Genomic DNA, 17486 nt, shown 5'->3' with positions numbered 1-17486 from the left:
AAATGACCTCAAAACAGAGGATCTCGTATGTAGGATATTGGGAAATGTCCTATACAAATCTTATGTCTTCAGATAAAATATTTTTGCAAATTTAGTTTGTAGGAATCAGAATGTCCATGTTTTCTTGTTCTTGAGACTCTGTTAGCTCCATATCGAGGTCTCTGCCTTTTACAATGCAGCAGTTCTTGAATTTCTTGAATGATGAAAATTTTAAACTTTGTTCAGCCAGTTAGCAGAAATGACTTAGATTTTCACTGTTGTAGAAAAAGGGGCTCGGGCGCCTGGGTGGCTCAGTTGGTTAAGCGACTGCCTTCGGCTCAGGTCATGATCCTGAAATCCCAGGATCGAGTCCCACATCGGGCTCCCTGCTCAGCAGGGAGTCTGCTTCTCCCTCTCCCGCTCCCCCCCTCTTGTGCTCTTTCTCTCTCTCTCACTCTCTCTCTCAAATAAATAAATAAAATCTTAAAAAAAAAAAAGAAAAAGGGGCTCCTGGATTTCAAACCATAAAATTATGGCTGAGTTTAAGCCAATGAAGAGAAAAATTCTCTGCGATACTCTGTCCAATCTCCTTCCTTGATCACATCCCCAGAAGACAATAGCTCTCAGCTGCCAAGGATTCTGAAACACCGCATGCTCATAAAGTCGGGGTGGTGCAGATGATAGCCATCAGCTTAGGGCAAGAACCTGAGCCCCTAATGTGCAGAATTATTTATGATCTTAAAAACAAGATAAAAGCTAGTGGGCTCCAAGCCTTCACGCAGGCAATCGCTTCACCCACTGCAGTTCAGAACAATTTTATAAAATTGCTTTCTCAGGCTTTTTGTTAAAATAAGTTTCTTTCAAACCTCACAAACTCTCATAGCAGTGCTGGGTCTAATATCTAAAAACTGGAAATCAATGTCCAATAATGGAGGATGGTTAACTAAATTATGTTACAGCCACTCAAAGAGTGATCATTTTGCAGCCACGAAAATGACCACGATGATGACTTACTAGCAAAATACTGCTGGTACTGTGTTAAAATGGCCCTTAATGCAAAGCTACAATCGTAAGATAATTACAGGTGTGGCAGGCTGATACTATTGAAATATGCAATAACTTTTCCCCTTAAATGCATTCTCTTCCCTCACCCTGTGCCTGCAGATATGAAGCAGGCATTGTTCCCAGGTGGTGCTCTCACAAAGGAACCAGGGCACAAGATATCAACTTCTTAGATCTGGGGAACTGGGTAGAGATCCTCTGAGCTGAGCCAAGAGTATAAAGACAAAAGAGTGGGACTCAGTGCAAGGATCCTGCCCTTCACTCTCAAGCAGAATTCCAGGGAGAACGGGACAGACCCCATCACCTTTCAACAGAATAGGGGAGCCATGAGGATCTGAGTGTGAATCATGATCTTGCTTCCCAGGGAACTCCAGAGAAAGGTCCACCAGCGCATAGCGCATGTGATGCAGCAGCAACAGAGGAGAAGTGGAGGAAAAGCAGGTCTGACAGGCGAAGGGGGAGGCCCCCACGGCACGGTAAGCAGATGCCAGAACAGGCCCAGGAGAGATCAACACTGAGGGCTGGAAGTCTCTTTGCAAAGATCCAGGGCACCTTACCATCCATACCAAGGTTGGGGTGCATCGGCGAGGGGAAGAGAGGAGAAGGCTGGGTTGTGCTGAGTGACAGCATACAGAGCAGAAATAGCAAATAGCAAGAAACTGCTGAATTGGGCCATACTTAAGTGTGGAAGTGACTAAATTTCCTTCTGTTGTGTGCGAATGGGATTTGAAATCAAAATTCAGGCGAGCTATAGAAAGAGGAACTAAATTACAACTCAAGAGAAAATATATGTATATTAATATGAACAAAAAAGAAATAAGGAAGTAAAAAGTGAGTTTTCAGGGTGGTGAGGGTGTGGGACCTTTACTATTTTCCATTTTTGTGATTGCTGAAATGTTGCCTGTACCTTTAAAAACAGAGCACTAATTCACCATGTAAATGGTCCTGGCTTTCCTCTACACTACCCTCCTTGTTCTTCCCTCAGGAAAAACCCTCTCCTCCTTCCCTCTTCATCATGAAGGGCTGTCAGGAGAAGTGGGGCTGCCTAGAGTGGGATCTCAGGATCTGTACGAAGGCCCCTGAGGAGCCCGTCATGCTTCTCCAGTGATGAGATGTTTTGTTTTTTTGAGAATTTGGGATTCATAGATCATTGCTATAAGCTCCAAGAGCTGGTATAAATCCTATCATTGTAGATTTTGTAGCAGTGAACGCTGCCAGGACTAAGCAGAACAGTGGTTGGGGCAGAGTGTTCTTGCGGAGAGAACTCTGTACTGTAGTGGGATCGGTTATATGAGAACTGGATCTGTAGCTTCTCAGTGGTTTGGGACATAACCCATTTTATTTTATGTTTGGCAAATCTTTAAAAGTGCAGTGGCCTTTTTCAGGCTTCAGTTTTCCCATTTGCAAATGAGGGAGTTGGCTAAAATCATGGCGAGTCCACTAGAAATGCTGGCCCTATTTAGCAGTGACTTTGCACATTGGATGTGCAACTTTATAGATTATGGCATAATACATATTGTGTGTGCCCACGTGTGTCATTTTTTCATTGGTTATCTTCTGGAGATGCAAGCTCTTACATGTAAGGATGCTGAAGGCTAGCCCAGCACGTTTGACTAAGACTTCACTCTCGACTTGATAAGCTTTGTCAGGCAGGCCCCTCTGTTGCCCCAAATAACATCCTCCAAAATGATTGCTGCCCTCTACCCTGTGCTAATCTTTACATCTCTCTATCTTCTGCAAGTACCATTTCTAGAATTTTTGGAATCAAACAAAAGTCATTAAATGATCTAAATCAAATGTTCTGCCATGATCTTGTGTCATCTCTGACCCAGGGTAACCGCTTCTCGGGGTATTTTACAGAGCTTGGAGGTTGGCCCATAAGAAAAAAAGATGAACCCAGCAACTGGCATACTTAATCTACATGCTTTTGGTTCTATTATAACTGCAGTTTAAATTTCTTTAAGACAGTGCTTCTGAAACACACCCAGTGTGTCCTTTCCATGTGGTACACAAATTATAGGATATGGGAATTACAGAGGCAGACTTTTTTTTTTTTTTAAAGATTTTATTTATTTATTTGAGACAGAGAGCATGAGAGGGAGGAGGGTCAGAGGGAGAAGCAGACTCCCCGCTGAGCAGGGAGCCCGATGCGGGACTCGATCCCGGGACTCCAGGATCATGACCTGAGCCGAAGGCAGTCGCTTAACCAACTGAGCCACCCAGGCGCCCCAGAGGCAGACTTTTCTGTAAGCCGAAGAACTTCTTACCTATCAAGCAATTACTTTAAAAAAATAAAACATTCATCTGATTTCTTTATTTTAAAATAAAGTGTCTCTCATAGATTTCTGGGAGGCTTACTATTAGAACCTTTCTACTTCCCTTGAAATGAGGGCAGCTTTGTAGCTGAGTGGTACAGAGTGTCAGAAAGGTAAACTGATAGATTGAGAGGTCACATAACTGTCGATAACAGAGTTGAAAAGAACTCAAGTCTCCAGACACCTGGTCCCCAAACAATTCCAGATTCCCCAGGGGAGTATTCCCCATGCCACCCAGTCCTAGGCAAACTGCAAGCACTGTCTGGCACTGTTCTACAGTTACAGGAAGCAGGAAGAATTTGAGCAATTTTCAAAATTGTGTATTTTTCAATTTAGTTTAATATTAAAATATGGAGGCATTAAACCGACAGCCTATTTTCATTGTATGTGTCAACTCTGTTGATAACAATACCAAATGGACTCTCTCACTTCCTGTTTACCAAGGCAGCAGAATTATGCATGTCAAGTTTCCAGAAGCAGAACTGTTTCATCCTCAGAAATCATTTTTTCAAGGCACACTATGTTTTAAAATTTCTACCTGGATCAGTTGGTTCTCTTTCTCTTGGCTTAGTCAAACATGGTATAAACCAGATGATTTCTCCCTGATCTGCAGTCAGATTTGAGTTGTCAAAGATGGGCTTCCAGTGGGTTGGGAGCCGGTCTCAACTCCGGGACAGTTTTCCTGATTTCCGATTTCCTTCTGTTTTCTGCAGACATTCCCACAGCTACTCTTGGTTTGCCATGGGATGAACAATGGTCTGAGCTCTGGGTCATGGATCAGAGCATGAAGTCTTTGCAAAAACCTGTTTCTGCAAAGCATTATAGCCGTTGAGAAGGAGCCAGGAGGAAGTGAGGAAAGCAGAGAACTGGTGTTCCCTGGATTCCAGCACTGGCAGAAGAATAAAGTCTCAGCCTGGTCGAAGGAGTTGGCAATTAAAAGACTGATCTTTCCAGGGTGGGAGGGACCTGGAAGAGAGCCTGTGTTCCTTGGTCAGGCCTGGCTGAATGCTGACTGTCATTTCCCTCTGTCTGCTTTGTGCTAGATTCTATTCTTTTTCCAACAGCCAAAATTATACTTGTTGCTGGGCATGTGACATTGGCAGGAAGTTCTGAGTCTCAGAAGAGTGAAGCACAGAGGAGTCAATGACGGAAGAGAGGGGGTAAACTTGGGCACGGCACACAGTGGCCCTCAGTGAAAGGGTGAGGAGCATTGCAGGCAGGCTGCAAGATGAGTTCTTGAATCCCACCTCTCCCTTTCCTAAGAATACAAGCTCACAGACTTCAAATTATTAAATGAAAACATATTTTACCATTACGATGAACATAGGAGATGAACAATAATGCGGGGCTACAGAGAAGGGGGAAAATGTAAAATATGTTTCCAGGATACATGTGTGTATCCACGAAAAGTTTTATGTGTGATAATACATACCCTCTGAAATGTGATTGTCAAAGAAAGGGAGACGATGGAGAGATCAGAGCTAAATAATACAGTTAATTTGAAATTCAATGGACTCATTTCCATTGAATTGAATCTTCTACAAAGTAGGCTTGAAATTGCATCTGTAATGTGCTCTGTGAACTTCCAAATGTGAGACACAGGCTGCAGCAGATGCCACTCTCGTGCTCTCTCACCACAGACCCCCTTTCCTTTTAGGAGCAGCTCACAGGATCCCTGGGAAATGTTCAATCAGAAAATATCCTAAAATATCCTGAAATACTATGATTTCAGAAGAAGTCCAGATTTTAAAAGACAATATGCTAAGGAAAAATGTTCTTCCAGGATCCAAAACCCTTTAAAAACAAATCTTACAGGTACTTATTAATATACGTACTACAGGGAACTAATAACGCGAATGAGTGAAGCTGAGATTCATCCTACTCTCCTTATTAGCTGATCACAGTTACCATATTCATCATTCGCCACTCAGCCCAGTGAGCTCCTCTGTCCGCTTAATGGATTTCAGCAACTCATTTCAATTTCATGAAAAAAATATTCTTCTCTTTTGTCAAATGTGCTTTATAGATAAAGTGGACACTCCTGCATCAATGAAATGGCAAGAGCTGACAGAAAGATAATTTAATTTTGTAAATTAGACATAAACTGACCCACAGAATTAAGAGACCAGCATGATGCAAATGTGTGTATGTGTTATGTTTAACTGTAAACAAGGCTGTTTATAAGTCACCTCAGAAACAGATCCCATGGTAACTTTCTTGAAAAAAGTATGTGAGAAGGCAAAAGATAGAAGTCATCTGGAAAAGCACAGATCGTCATTAATACTTAGGGCCATGCGTGCTGTTCTCTGTGAGTACTAAGCAGTGCTGTTCTCCGTGAGTACTAAGCAGTCTTGGCTGTGCCCTGGAGTTACCCGTGGACCATTACGAAACACAAGTGCCTGGGCCCTACTCCAGGAAATTCTGACTCTGCAAGTCTGGATTGAGTCCAGCTCTTTGGATTTTTGTAAAAGTCCAATGGTGAGGGGTGCCTGGGTGGCTCATTTAGTTAAGCGTCTTTGATTTCGACTCATGTCCTGATCTCAGGGTCATGGGATCGAGCTCTGCGTCAGGCTCCACACTGGGCATGGAGCCTGCTTAAGATTCTCTCTCTCCCTCTGCCCTTCCCCCCACCCTCTGCACTCTCTCTCTCTCTCTCTAAAATAATAAATAAATCTTAAAAAAAAAAAGTCCAATGGTGATTTTGATGTGTAGTAAAGGGCAAGATCTACTGTACACCTTGCAGGTGGGTACTGTGATGTGCTGCCTAAATGCCCTCACCATGGGCTCAAGACAGCCATTCCCTTCCCACTGAGAGTGTTGGCTGCTGACTACTCACAGTGAAGTCCTTCTCCAGGATTTGCCCTCCTTGCCCTCACCCAAGGTCATGCTCATTTCCTCAAGTCAGCCTGTACCTGATGACTGGTTAATGGGAGGAGGGGACAACAAAGGCCCAACCTACTTGCCTCAAATTGTGGCAACCCTGAAGGGGTCTTAAATCCTACCTGTCAATGGATTCAAGTTATGTGGTATGGGGAGAGGCACTGGGTTGGAAGTCCAAAGGCTCGGGCTCAAAGCCATTTTTGCCTATTGCTTTAGTGGCTTAGTCAAGCCACATCACCTCTTGAATCTTAGCTTTTAACTCTACAAATGGGGACAGCAATGACAATAATAACAGTAACAACCACAAGGACTATATGATCTACTTTCAAGAGTAGCTGTGAAGATTCAGTAAGGGTCTAGAAACTACCGATCATATAAAATACTGGTAGTTACTGTTGTAAAATGTTCTTAGGTCTAAAAATCCCCACATATTATGTGGGGGAAAAAAAAGATATTTAAGTGCCATGTGACGCTGGAAGTAAACAATGTTTTAATCCCCAAATGTGTATGTACTTAACATTCTCCACTGCAGGTGTTCAAGGAATTGAAATAATAAAATGTAATGGTGTTGTTTGTTCATTTTGTTGCCTTTACACAGAGCTAAAATCAGCCCTAAAAAGAAGTAGTCTGGATGCCAGGACAACTCAGTGGAGAAAGAACAGTTTTTTCAACAAATGGTGTTAGAACAACTGTAAATCCCCATGTAAAGGAATGAAGTGGGTCTGCTACCTCACACCATGTATGAGAAATGACTCAAAATGAATCAAAGACCCAAGTGTAAGGACTAAAACTATAAAATTCTTAGGAGAAAAGAAGTATAAATCTTCATGATCTTGGATTAGGCAGTGATTTTGTAGCTATGGCCCCAAAGCACAAGCAATAAAAGAAAAAACAGATAAACTGGACTTTATCAAAATTAAAAACTTTTGTGTCTCAAAAGATATTATCAAGAAAGTATAAAAGAAAACACCCTGAATAGGAGAAAATATTTGCAAGTCATAAATCTGATATACTTGTATCTAGAATATATAAAGAACTCTTACAACTCAACAATAAAAAGACAACCTAATTAAAAAATGGACAAGAAATTTGAATATATATTTCTCCAGAGATAATACATGAAATAGCCAATAAACAAAAAAATACTCATCATGATTAGTCATGAGGGAAATTCAAATTCAAACCACAATGAGATATCATTTCACACCTCTTAGGATGGCTATAATCCAAAAGAGAGACAATAGTAAGCACTGGCAATGATACAGAGAAATTGGAGCCCTCATACACTACGGGAATGTAAAATGGTGTGGCTGTTTTTGAAAACCTTCTGGCAGCTTCTCAAAATGTTAAACATAGAATTACCATATAACCCTGTAATTCTACCTCTAGGGTAATAAAAATATGTCTGCATAGAAACTAATACAGAATATTTATAGCAGCATTAATCATAATAGCCAAACACTGGAAACATCCCAAATATCTACCAACTGGTGAATGGATAAATAGAATATAGTATATCCAGAAAATGGAATATCACCTGGCAATAAATATAAATGAAATACTGTTAACATCCTATAACATAGATGTGTCTTGGAAACATCAAATTAAGTGAAAGAAGTCAGTCACAAAAGACCACATATTGTATGATTCCATTTATATGAAGTGCCCAGACTAGGCAAATCTATAGGGAAAGAAAGCAGTTTAGTGCTTGCAAGAGGATAAAATAAGGAGAAGTAGATAGTGACTGCTAACAGATAGAGGGTTTCTTTCTGGGGTGATGAGAATGTTCTAAAACTGATTAGGCATAGTTGCACAACTCTGGGAATATGCTGAAAGTTACTGAATTGTACGCTTTAAGTGGCTGGACTGTACGGTATGTGAATTATATTTTAATACCGTTATTAAAAAAAACAATCCCATGAGCTGAAGAAATAAGACAGAGGGTAATAGGCATTTAAATATAACCCATGGAAGAATTATATGACTATTTTGCTTTGATTTTTTAAGTGAACACAGTTCACTGTCTGCCACTAAATAAATCAAATCACAACTCTATCAGTGTGGGAAAGAGACTGGCCAGGAAAAAATGAAGAATGCCCTGGGAGAATTCCGACTGCTTCAAAAATGGACTCAAAATTCCCAGCAACTGAAATCAGATTGAAGGAACCAATAACCTACTGCTACCTGAACCTAATTTATGCCTGCTAGGAAAAGACAGTATTTTAAAACGGGCTTTCGAAAGTTGTTTTAGCAGTAAATGCAAGAACATTTGCAGCAATCACTCCTACCCAAATGCCAAAACATTACCTGTGAGCTTTCAGGATCCTCTGAGCAATGGCATCACCTATCTTGTTGAACACAACTTTATCGTCAGCGCAACTTATGAAAAACTGGTTCTACAAGAAAGAGAGTCATCATGTAAGTCTTTCTTATCTCTGTAATAGATGTGTATGGAAAGCATGCTCTATAACAAACACTACGCTGATGTTTAAAAAAAAAACGTTTCACATAGCAGACATGTTCTTATTACTAAAATCATTTAGGAAAGTAAATGACGCAGAATAAAAGAAGCCTCATCTCACACATCACATATCATATCTTAGTCCAGTGGAGGCTACACTATTATTTCATCTTGTGATTTCTCTGTAGCTGACATTTTAGAAAGATAGGAACATTCCAAATTTAATCAATAGGGACCCTAGGTTTACAAATTCATGTATTGTGTAAATGCTCAGGATTTAAAATCCTATACTGGTAAACTTTCTGTCTCATGCTAAGTTTACCTTTCTAGCAGGGTAGATGGCAGAATCCTGGTCTAATATTCTCCACCCACTCTCTATCATTTCCTAGTATCTGCTTTTGCCTTGTCTCATTTGTTTGGGTCACTTATTATTTCTGAACTTCTATTTTAAGTAGTTCCAAATTGCTCTCACAAGTGTGTTTCATAAACCAATAAACTGGAAAAAGAAATGTTTTTCTTTTTTTCTTTAAATAATTTGTACTATTCATTTACCTATAAAACACTGTTTAAAACTCTTACTAAAAAATCCGGGTACAACGTTATTATCATAATGGTATAAAAGATTTAGTTGCTGCATAAAGAATGTTAGTAATTAGGTACAAATATTATCACTATTACATACTTAAATACATTGTTATAATACACCTGTAATTTATAAGTATAATCATCAAAAAGTAATCTTTGCTAATCATCCTAAAGAGACATAGAAGCAATGACTCAAACTATGATTCTCATCCCCTTGCAACATCATCATTTTTACTAGTTTACATGTTTATATACTTAAGTATAAATCTTTAAACTGCCTCCGTAAGACAAACTTACCAGGAGACACTCTGCAGGAACTCATTTGAGAATGTGTTTTCCCTTAAGGCATCAAACAATAAAAATTTCGGTGGCAACCAAACCATGTTTGTTTTTCTGAATTCCTATTACAGAGAAGCTTTGCATTCCTCAGCGGCTGTAAGCACTCACTGGCCACATGTCACGGCCTGGTTCTCCTTTTCTGGGCGGAGCAGGGTAGACGCCAACCACTTAGCTCGGCTAGAGGTGTAACAACCAGGGATGTGCCCACGGCCATGTGTATCCACATGGCATTACGGACCTCACTTAGCACTGTGGTAGCACTCATTAGAAAGGCTGACTTAATGCTATTAAAAAGAGATAAAGCAAAAGGACTGTGGGTAATGGATGAGGCAGCTGTTAACATCTTCTATTGTGATTGTATAACTGATGTAATTAATAATACTAATTGTATTAGTACTGCAAAGCTCCAGACTCTGATATTCAGAGTCCTTTTTCCGTTGTGTAGTCCCATCTAGGACACTGTAATGCACGTAGCCTGCTAATTTTTAAAATCAGCTTCTCTTTCTCCAGGCCTGTGAAATGAACAAAGCTCTAATTCTTTCCTACCTGCCCTTCGTAATTAGTCACTGTGTGGAGGAGGGGAGGGGAAGGAACATAGGGCTGGGATGGTTTTCTCCAGGAAACCAATCTCCCTCCACACATTTAAAAAAATTCAATGAGAAAGACAAGATGAAAATAAAGAAGGGAGATATGCTCTGATTTATTTGTACAAATTGTGCCTTCTAATTTTTTTCAGGATTGTCCATGTGCTCTGAGCTAGCTTTGTATCTACTCTGAAGTTCAATTAAGGTTCCCAAACTAAATGCAGTGTCCCTAGGTTTTCTCCTCTTCTCCGAACACAAACTCTGGGATCTGACCAAGCTTTAAAATGAACAATGATTCGTACAGGATTGAAGGAGGTGGTACTAGCCCTCAATATTCTCACATCTTCCTTTTCCATGTTCCTTTCCCTGCATGCCCCCTATTCCAATGATGCCAAACCAGTGGCATCCAGTGGTCTCCACTTTAGCAACTTACCCTTGTGTGTGCTCTCCTGAAACACCACATGCCTCACACTTAGACCCTCCTACTCAAGACAAATAAAAACTTACTCAGTCCTGTTGTGGTATTTCTGGCTAATAATATTACAGTGAGTTGACACACTTTAATAACAAGAACTTGGGGGACCCTTACTAGAGTCCTGAGTTAATGAAAATGCAAAGTGCACGTCAGGTATGTTGGGGAGGTAAAATTTCAGGTGACTTGAATTCATATCTCAACATATGCTGATTAATGTAGCAGATCCTGAGTCTGGGGCCCTGTAAGCTATTTATGGGAAGGCAGGTTGTCATACTAACTTACATGAGCAGGACTTACTTCTATATAGATATAGTGCTTGCTGTTCTCTATCACGTGGATGTAAGCAGCGTGGATGGACTCTTCATGGTACTTTATACCAGCCGACCAATCAGCAGCAGAGCGGAGCAACTACAAGGCAGCAATCGGAAACGAGCAAACAATTGAGAATGATGCCAGATGTAGTCATAAAATGAAACCAATCCTTTTTCTTCTACACAACTGAATGATTACAGGGGCTTGGGTGTCATGTGTGGGCCCAAGGAGAGGAGGTGGGTGGGACACTGGTCCTTGGACATAATCCATAAGGAAGGAGCCTGGCTAGAAGTCAAGCCCTGAATATATCCTCATCCACCCAGGATTATTTTCATTCAAAACTGGAAATCATAAAGTGTAGTTTCTACAAAGAGTATCCCAAAGTACCTCTTCTGGGGGCTATGAGTAGGGTGACCAATGGTATTCTTTTTCCATACTGGTTCCACAATTACATCAGAATGTTGTTCTGGTGAATTTGTTAATAGTACCACTTTTACTCTCCAAAGTGTCCTGTTTTGAACCATACGATAGAGTCACCCTAGCTCTGACTTGATAATGTCCTGATTTCTTTTCCCCCAAATAGGAAGTGTTCAGATTAATACATTTTAAAACACAAATAGGTTCATTTAGATATATAATCTTGGCGTTGCCTTTAATCAGCTGACTGATTCTTGGTGTGCCTCCTCATTGCTCACCTTTCTCATCCATACTGCCTCCCCCTATTCAGACACTCACCTGCTCCCACCTGGATTACATTAAGAACTTCCAGCTCAGATACCTGAGTATATGTTAAGTACACTGATACTTAGCGGGACTGCCTAGTTCAAAGCTCAGCCCAACCACTCAGTAGCTTTGATCTTGGTCAAGTTTCTCAACCTCCTGGTGCCTCAGATTTCTGTTCTATTAAATTGAATATGTATTTTATAGGGTTATAGAGAGGATTAGATGAATTACTATGAAGTGTGCTGGAGGCCTACTACCTGGTAAGCGGTATATAAGTGTTTGCTATTACTAATGAGAACATTAGAGGATGCATTTGAGCTACGGCACATCACGTCAGAGCTGAGCAGAGATTATGGCTGTGCCGGGGACAGTGCACCAGAGGACATACAAGCCTTGCAAACTAATAACAACCGTTCATCACTTTTTCCAGTATTCTAACTATGACTGCAGTACAATGGTGGACAGACAGTAGGTGCTCAGTAAATATTTATTAATTGATTTTCCTTAAGTAATAGCATGATGTTGCAAAAGAATCACTATAAAAATAGATTTGCTATTCTTGATTTGAAATGAATATTGAAACTGTCTCTCATGAGGTCAACCGAAATTAAAAACAAAAGAATGGCTCCATATTATTAGGAATCTATAAAGTGATCCAGTATGTAATTGGTTTTATGTCTATTACATATAAAAGATCTCATAGAATTCTTGATCTAATCAATAACTTTAAAATTTGCATCTATAACACTCATGAAATTCAAACTAGTACTTACTAACATTATTGATTTTATCCTCAAAATCTTACTCTTTAGTATGAGGTATTTATTACAAAATAGCTTCTCCCAAAACACTTATTTAATTTTAGCAGATGAATACATGCCATTGGAAAGTTTAATTGTGAGCAGCAATAGTCAAATATCTCAAAAAAAAAAAAAAACCTCACAAGGAAAATTTAAATAAATATGATCCATACTGGGAAAATATCTTGATTTCACATCATCTCTAAGGAACTGCATGATTGTCTCTCAGTAGAAATGACAAAGTTCTGAACAAATAGAAGTTTCAGTTGTTAGTCCTCTCAAATTTATGCTGAATTTGGTTGTGGAGGGGCATAGCCCTGAAAATGCAGGCTACCTTGCAAAGGTTCTTCCCCTCTGCTACACGGACTGATCGTACTGATTTACTGATCGGGTTCTACAGAATTCTGGAAACAATGTATAGAATGGCAGAGTATGCTGGACAGATAGGAACTCTGGAGATCTGTGCTACAGCTCTGCCCTTACTAGCTCTTTCACCTTCAACAAATCATTCTTATAGCAGGGAGCCTTGGTTTCCTCCACTGTACACCTGAGATCTCTCTCTCTCTCACACACACCCACCCACACACACCCACACCCACACACGCACGCACGCAGCATTGCGCCACAGCTGCTGGGTGAAGAAACAAATGGCATAATAAACACACAGAGCTACGGTATGGGGCACATAGTAGCTTTTGATATATAGGATTTCTACCTCTAAAAACTTACAGGCTTAGTTTATATACCACCTTTGGTGGCCACTTCTCAGTCTCCCCTCAAATCCAGAAACCTTATAATTTTCTTCCCTTTTTCACTTTCCAAATTTGCCCTGATTTAAAGATTTAATAAGCTAATTAACATAAGATATAAAGGAGGAGCGCCAAATCGGTTTCAAGTCTAGTCATGATGTTTGAAGTAGTTTCCTGGGCAGCTATGCCAAAAAGAGGCTCCCAGGAACGAGACACACTGGGGAGGAAAGCTAAGATTGATGGCGGACAACTCCATGAAGGAAAAGGCAAGTCACGCATTTGCCATCTTTCCTGTGAAAGATACTGGTAAATGTTTCCCTTAAAGAGACACTTAAATGTTTAAAATAAGTACATTTGTAAGCCAAAAGAAGATCCTGAAAGAGAGCATAAGCAACGTGGGGGAGTGGGGGGGGGGGAGCCTGATGCCCATTAAACCTCAGCATGTGGGAGGTGGCCCCCCTCCTGGGGTGGTGGTCAGCATTATCAATCCCATTGTTTGAGTCCAAGCTCTATTGTTTTCTCACAATGAAAACTAATTTTAGAAAGTCATCATTTTGTATTAAATTTGAACATATCTTTCAAGTAATACAGGAAAAAAATAACTTGGTATTACTCTTACTATTATTCTAATTAGTCAGCATCTATCACCACAAGAAAAACTAAAAATACAGATTTCCCTTTGGTCCTGCCTCTACCCTTGAACGAGGGACCCTGAGGTGATATACAGATCAACTCAACTGCTTTAAATGCCTGATGGTCTAGAAAGTTTGTAAACAGCCAAACAGGCTAAACACACTGTGACTGACTCCCTTCTGTTTTAAATTTAAGATTTACTCTCTCCTTTTTCTTAACTGGTCTGACCAACTTGTCCTGCATTTCTGTTTTAAACCAGTGGAACTCAGACAAGCCTCAAACCCTTGCTTATACATGCAGAAATGGGCCTTATCTTATTGCCCCAAGAATATGGAGAATCAAATCTAACCCTCACTTTTCAAACCTCAAGTCTGAATACACAATTTTAAAGCATATAAAAAACCTCACATTTCTAATTTTATGTTTTAGCCTCAAAACTGTAACTAGAACCTGTCATTTTCCTTTGTACCCTGTCCTATTTTTTAACTTAGAAGATAGCCTTCTCGGGCAAAATAGGTGAAGGGGATTAAGAGGTCAAACTTCCAGTTATAAAATAAATAAATCACAAAGATGGCATAGAGGATTGAGTCAATGATATTGTAATAATGTTGTATAGTGACAGACAGTGACCACATTTACCATGGTGAGCACTGAGTCATGTACAGAATGGCTGAAATCATTTCATAAAGATAGATAGATAGATAGATAGATAGATAGATAGATAGATAGATAGATAGATAGATAGGCAGGCAGACAGAAAGATAACCTCTTTTATCCACAAGCCCGATTCCCTTATATACATGTGGGCCCAATTTGAATATATGAATTGAAATTCAGAAATTTCTTCTTGAAGGAAAACTTTCAAAACTTCCTTAGTATTTGTCCCAAATTACTTTTCCCTTACTATAATGCTTTTCTTCCCTATAAATTCAGCACATATCTTAATTTCTTTGTATTTCCCTAAACTCCCAAATCAGTCAGTTGTGGACCAGAGACTGTTAGGACCATTTATATGTCCCTCTAGCAGAAGTTGGCTTCCACGGAGAAGCCCATCAGTGGCATGGGTTGGGAGACAAGGGAAGCACTCAGACCGTTGGGCCTTATTCTTCCAGTCCAAGGAGAAAAGCAGGCCAGGAACACCAAGAAATGGACTAAGTTCAAGAATTCGCCTCATACTATCAAGCCCTTGCTTCTAATCACCACTTTGTCCATTGAGTGTCATCCATTCACCACACAACATGGGATGATCCTTTTGCCCGAACAATAGGGAAAAGTTAACCTTGAGGCTGAAGGAGAGGTAGAAAATAAAACTTAAGGGGAGAGAAGTCCTAGGAAGAAAGGTGTAGACGGGGGCTCTCGGGAGCCAGGAAGAAGCAAGAGGAGGGTTGGGGGAGGACTTGGAGCTGCTGCAACAGAAGAGGATCCTAAAAGGCAATCTCGACATGCAGCTTTGCCTTGCTGGGGCCCTTGGTGGTTACAACCAGCCAGATCTCGTCAGAAACAGCCTCTGCCTCGTGGTTACCACCTCGGGCCCTGGTGCCAGACTGCTCAGCATCCAGCTTCAGCCTCACTGTTCCTCCCTGGGCTATTTTAACTTCCCAAAGTCTTACTTTCCTCATCTGTGAAAATAAGAGGCCACACAGGAGTCCAGTTTAGAGACTGGTGAATATTGAATGAGATCATCCACAAAAAGCTTCGTGCAGTGCTGGGCAGAGAGTAAACACTCCCCGTTCATGGGGCTTCTCCCTCCAAGAACCACAGCAGCAAGCACAGAAATGCCACTGCGTGGAGACCTGGTCCATAAATGGGCATACAGCCTCCATGTTAGGAAACTGCCTTAGAGGAAGTTAAATGGCTTTCTTTTACCCCTCCCTATCTACTTTATTTTTTCACAACACAAAACATGTTGTGGTCCTTTGAAATCTACATTGATTCCCTACATTGACATCCTGCAGAGAGTGATGTGGCCATTTTCCCCAAGTGTAAGGAACAAGTTTTTCCACTAATATAATTCGGATGTCATTCACACACTCGCCTGTATAGTTTCTTTTCTGTTTAATTTTTTTTTTAAAGATTTTATTTATTTATTTGACAGAGACAGCGAGAGAGGAAACACAAGCAGGGGGAGTAGGAGAGGGAGAAGCAGGCTTCCCGCTGAGTAGGGAGCCCGATGCAGGCTTGATCCCAGCACACTGGGATCATGACCTGAGCCAAAGGCAGACGCTTAACGACTAAGCCACCCAGGCGTCCCTTCTGTTTAATTTTTTTAACAGACAGAGAGATCAAAGACGTAACTCCAGCAGAATCATTTCCCTCAATTTGGCAGGACTTCTCAACAATGATTGTCTAAGGACTGGCTTTTCTACAATAGGCTGCCCAATTTAATAAAGAGGATTGTTCTCTATATTGATTCCATATTGATGCTAATTTGGCATCAGGCATTGTCTTTTACCTTGATAAACATGCCAGAACGTCCTCTGTCTTGGTCATTTACCTTACGTGGCCATGATAGCATTAGGGCACCCAGTTTGTTCTTTTTCGGGAGAAAATAAGTTCTTTTATACAATCTGTGCGTAAGTGGTTTCAGAGCCATCTTTCCTCCATCCCTCGGCCCCAAGCCTTTCTCCTGCTTTGTCTTCTCCTAAATGTTCTTGGCAGGGTTCTGAGAATGCCCAGCTCCAAGGGGAAACACCCGAGATTATTTTAAAAGTGCCAGTGCAAGCTGCTGAAGTCAGCTTTCAGGTTTGGATGACTTTTTTTTTTTTTTTTTTAGTAGCAGAAATTCATGTTGGTGGGGGCAGCCTCTGTCCCCCCTGCCCTGGCTCTAGTCTCCCTAACTAGTCACCCTGGCTGGTTGTGTCAAGCCTTCTGCGATAGCTGAGCATCACAGCTGGTGTTGGAATTACCAAGGACGACTGGACCCAATGTTTTTGTGTTAAAAGAATTAAATCACTGGGTTCCTTTTTGCAAATAAAAGAACATGAATCTTACCTACTCTCTACTTTATTATGTCAAATGCTCTTTCTCTCCATTTCAACAAATATATGGTATAAGGATTTTGTATCCAGAACTATCCTTGTGACCCACCCAGAAAAATGTCAACTGCTTTGTTCCAAACTCTTGAAAACACTAGGGAGAGCTTGAGGACTGAAGTTAATACTGATATAATCCAAACTAGTGCACTTTCTAAGTGCTGTTGCATGGATTAATTTAGCTCTCACCACCAACCCTATGGTCTCTGTATAGTTGCCTACAACACACCAGGTCCCATCTCCCGGCTCCCTTCTGGCTTCTCTGGAAAACTACGGATTCAGCTAGATTATTGCTTTGGGCCTCTAAGCTCTACTCACTCATGACTTGAAAACAATAATGTCTAGAACAAGACGCATAATGTGGAGAGCCAGTAAATAATGTGAAGTGAAACAACACTGTGGTCAGAACTTTACAGAAAAGGAGACACGAAGCACGCTGATTTCTTTTCTTTTTTTGGTTTCTGGTCCTCTCAGACATTCCTGACTTCAAAAATTTGGCACTGTGCCCACTGTTTTCACAACTGGAGTGATTTTGGCAGTTCTGAAAAACATCTCCT

General features: G+C 40.7%; 1 protein-coding gene across 6 annotated transcripts in view; it reads right to left on the bottom strand.

The window, feature by feature from the left end:
* PLD1 (phospholipase D1) overlaps nt 1–17486 on the bottom strand; it is a 192122-nt gene that overhangs the window by 43580 nt on the left and 131056 nt on the right. For 3 of the 6 annotated variants that reach the window (XM_044920134.1, XM_021702667.2, XM_021702664.2), the window contains 2 exons: nt 10978–11088; nt 8544–8632 (listed from right to left, as the gene is read on the bottom strand). In XM_044920134.1, coding sequence (XP_044776069.1) covers nt 8544–8632; nt 10978–11088 — 200 coding nt within the window. Of the gene's footprint in view, nt 1–8543; nt 8633–10962; nt 11089–17486 lie in introns of all 6 variants that reach the window. The other 3 variants (XM_021702663.2, XM_021702665.2, XM_021702666.2) reach the window with 1 other exon arrangement.

This window comes from Neomonachus schauinslandi, chromosome 1, assembly GCF_002201575.2.
Source record: "Neomonachus schauinslandi chromosome 1, ASM220157v2, whole genome shotgun sequence".
NCBI lineage: Eukaryota > Metazoa > Chordata > Mammalia > Carnivora > Phocidae > Neomonachus > Neomonachus schauinslandi.
This window is presented reverse-complemented; position numbering and strand designations above follow the sequence as displayed.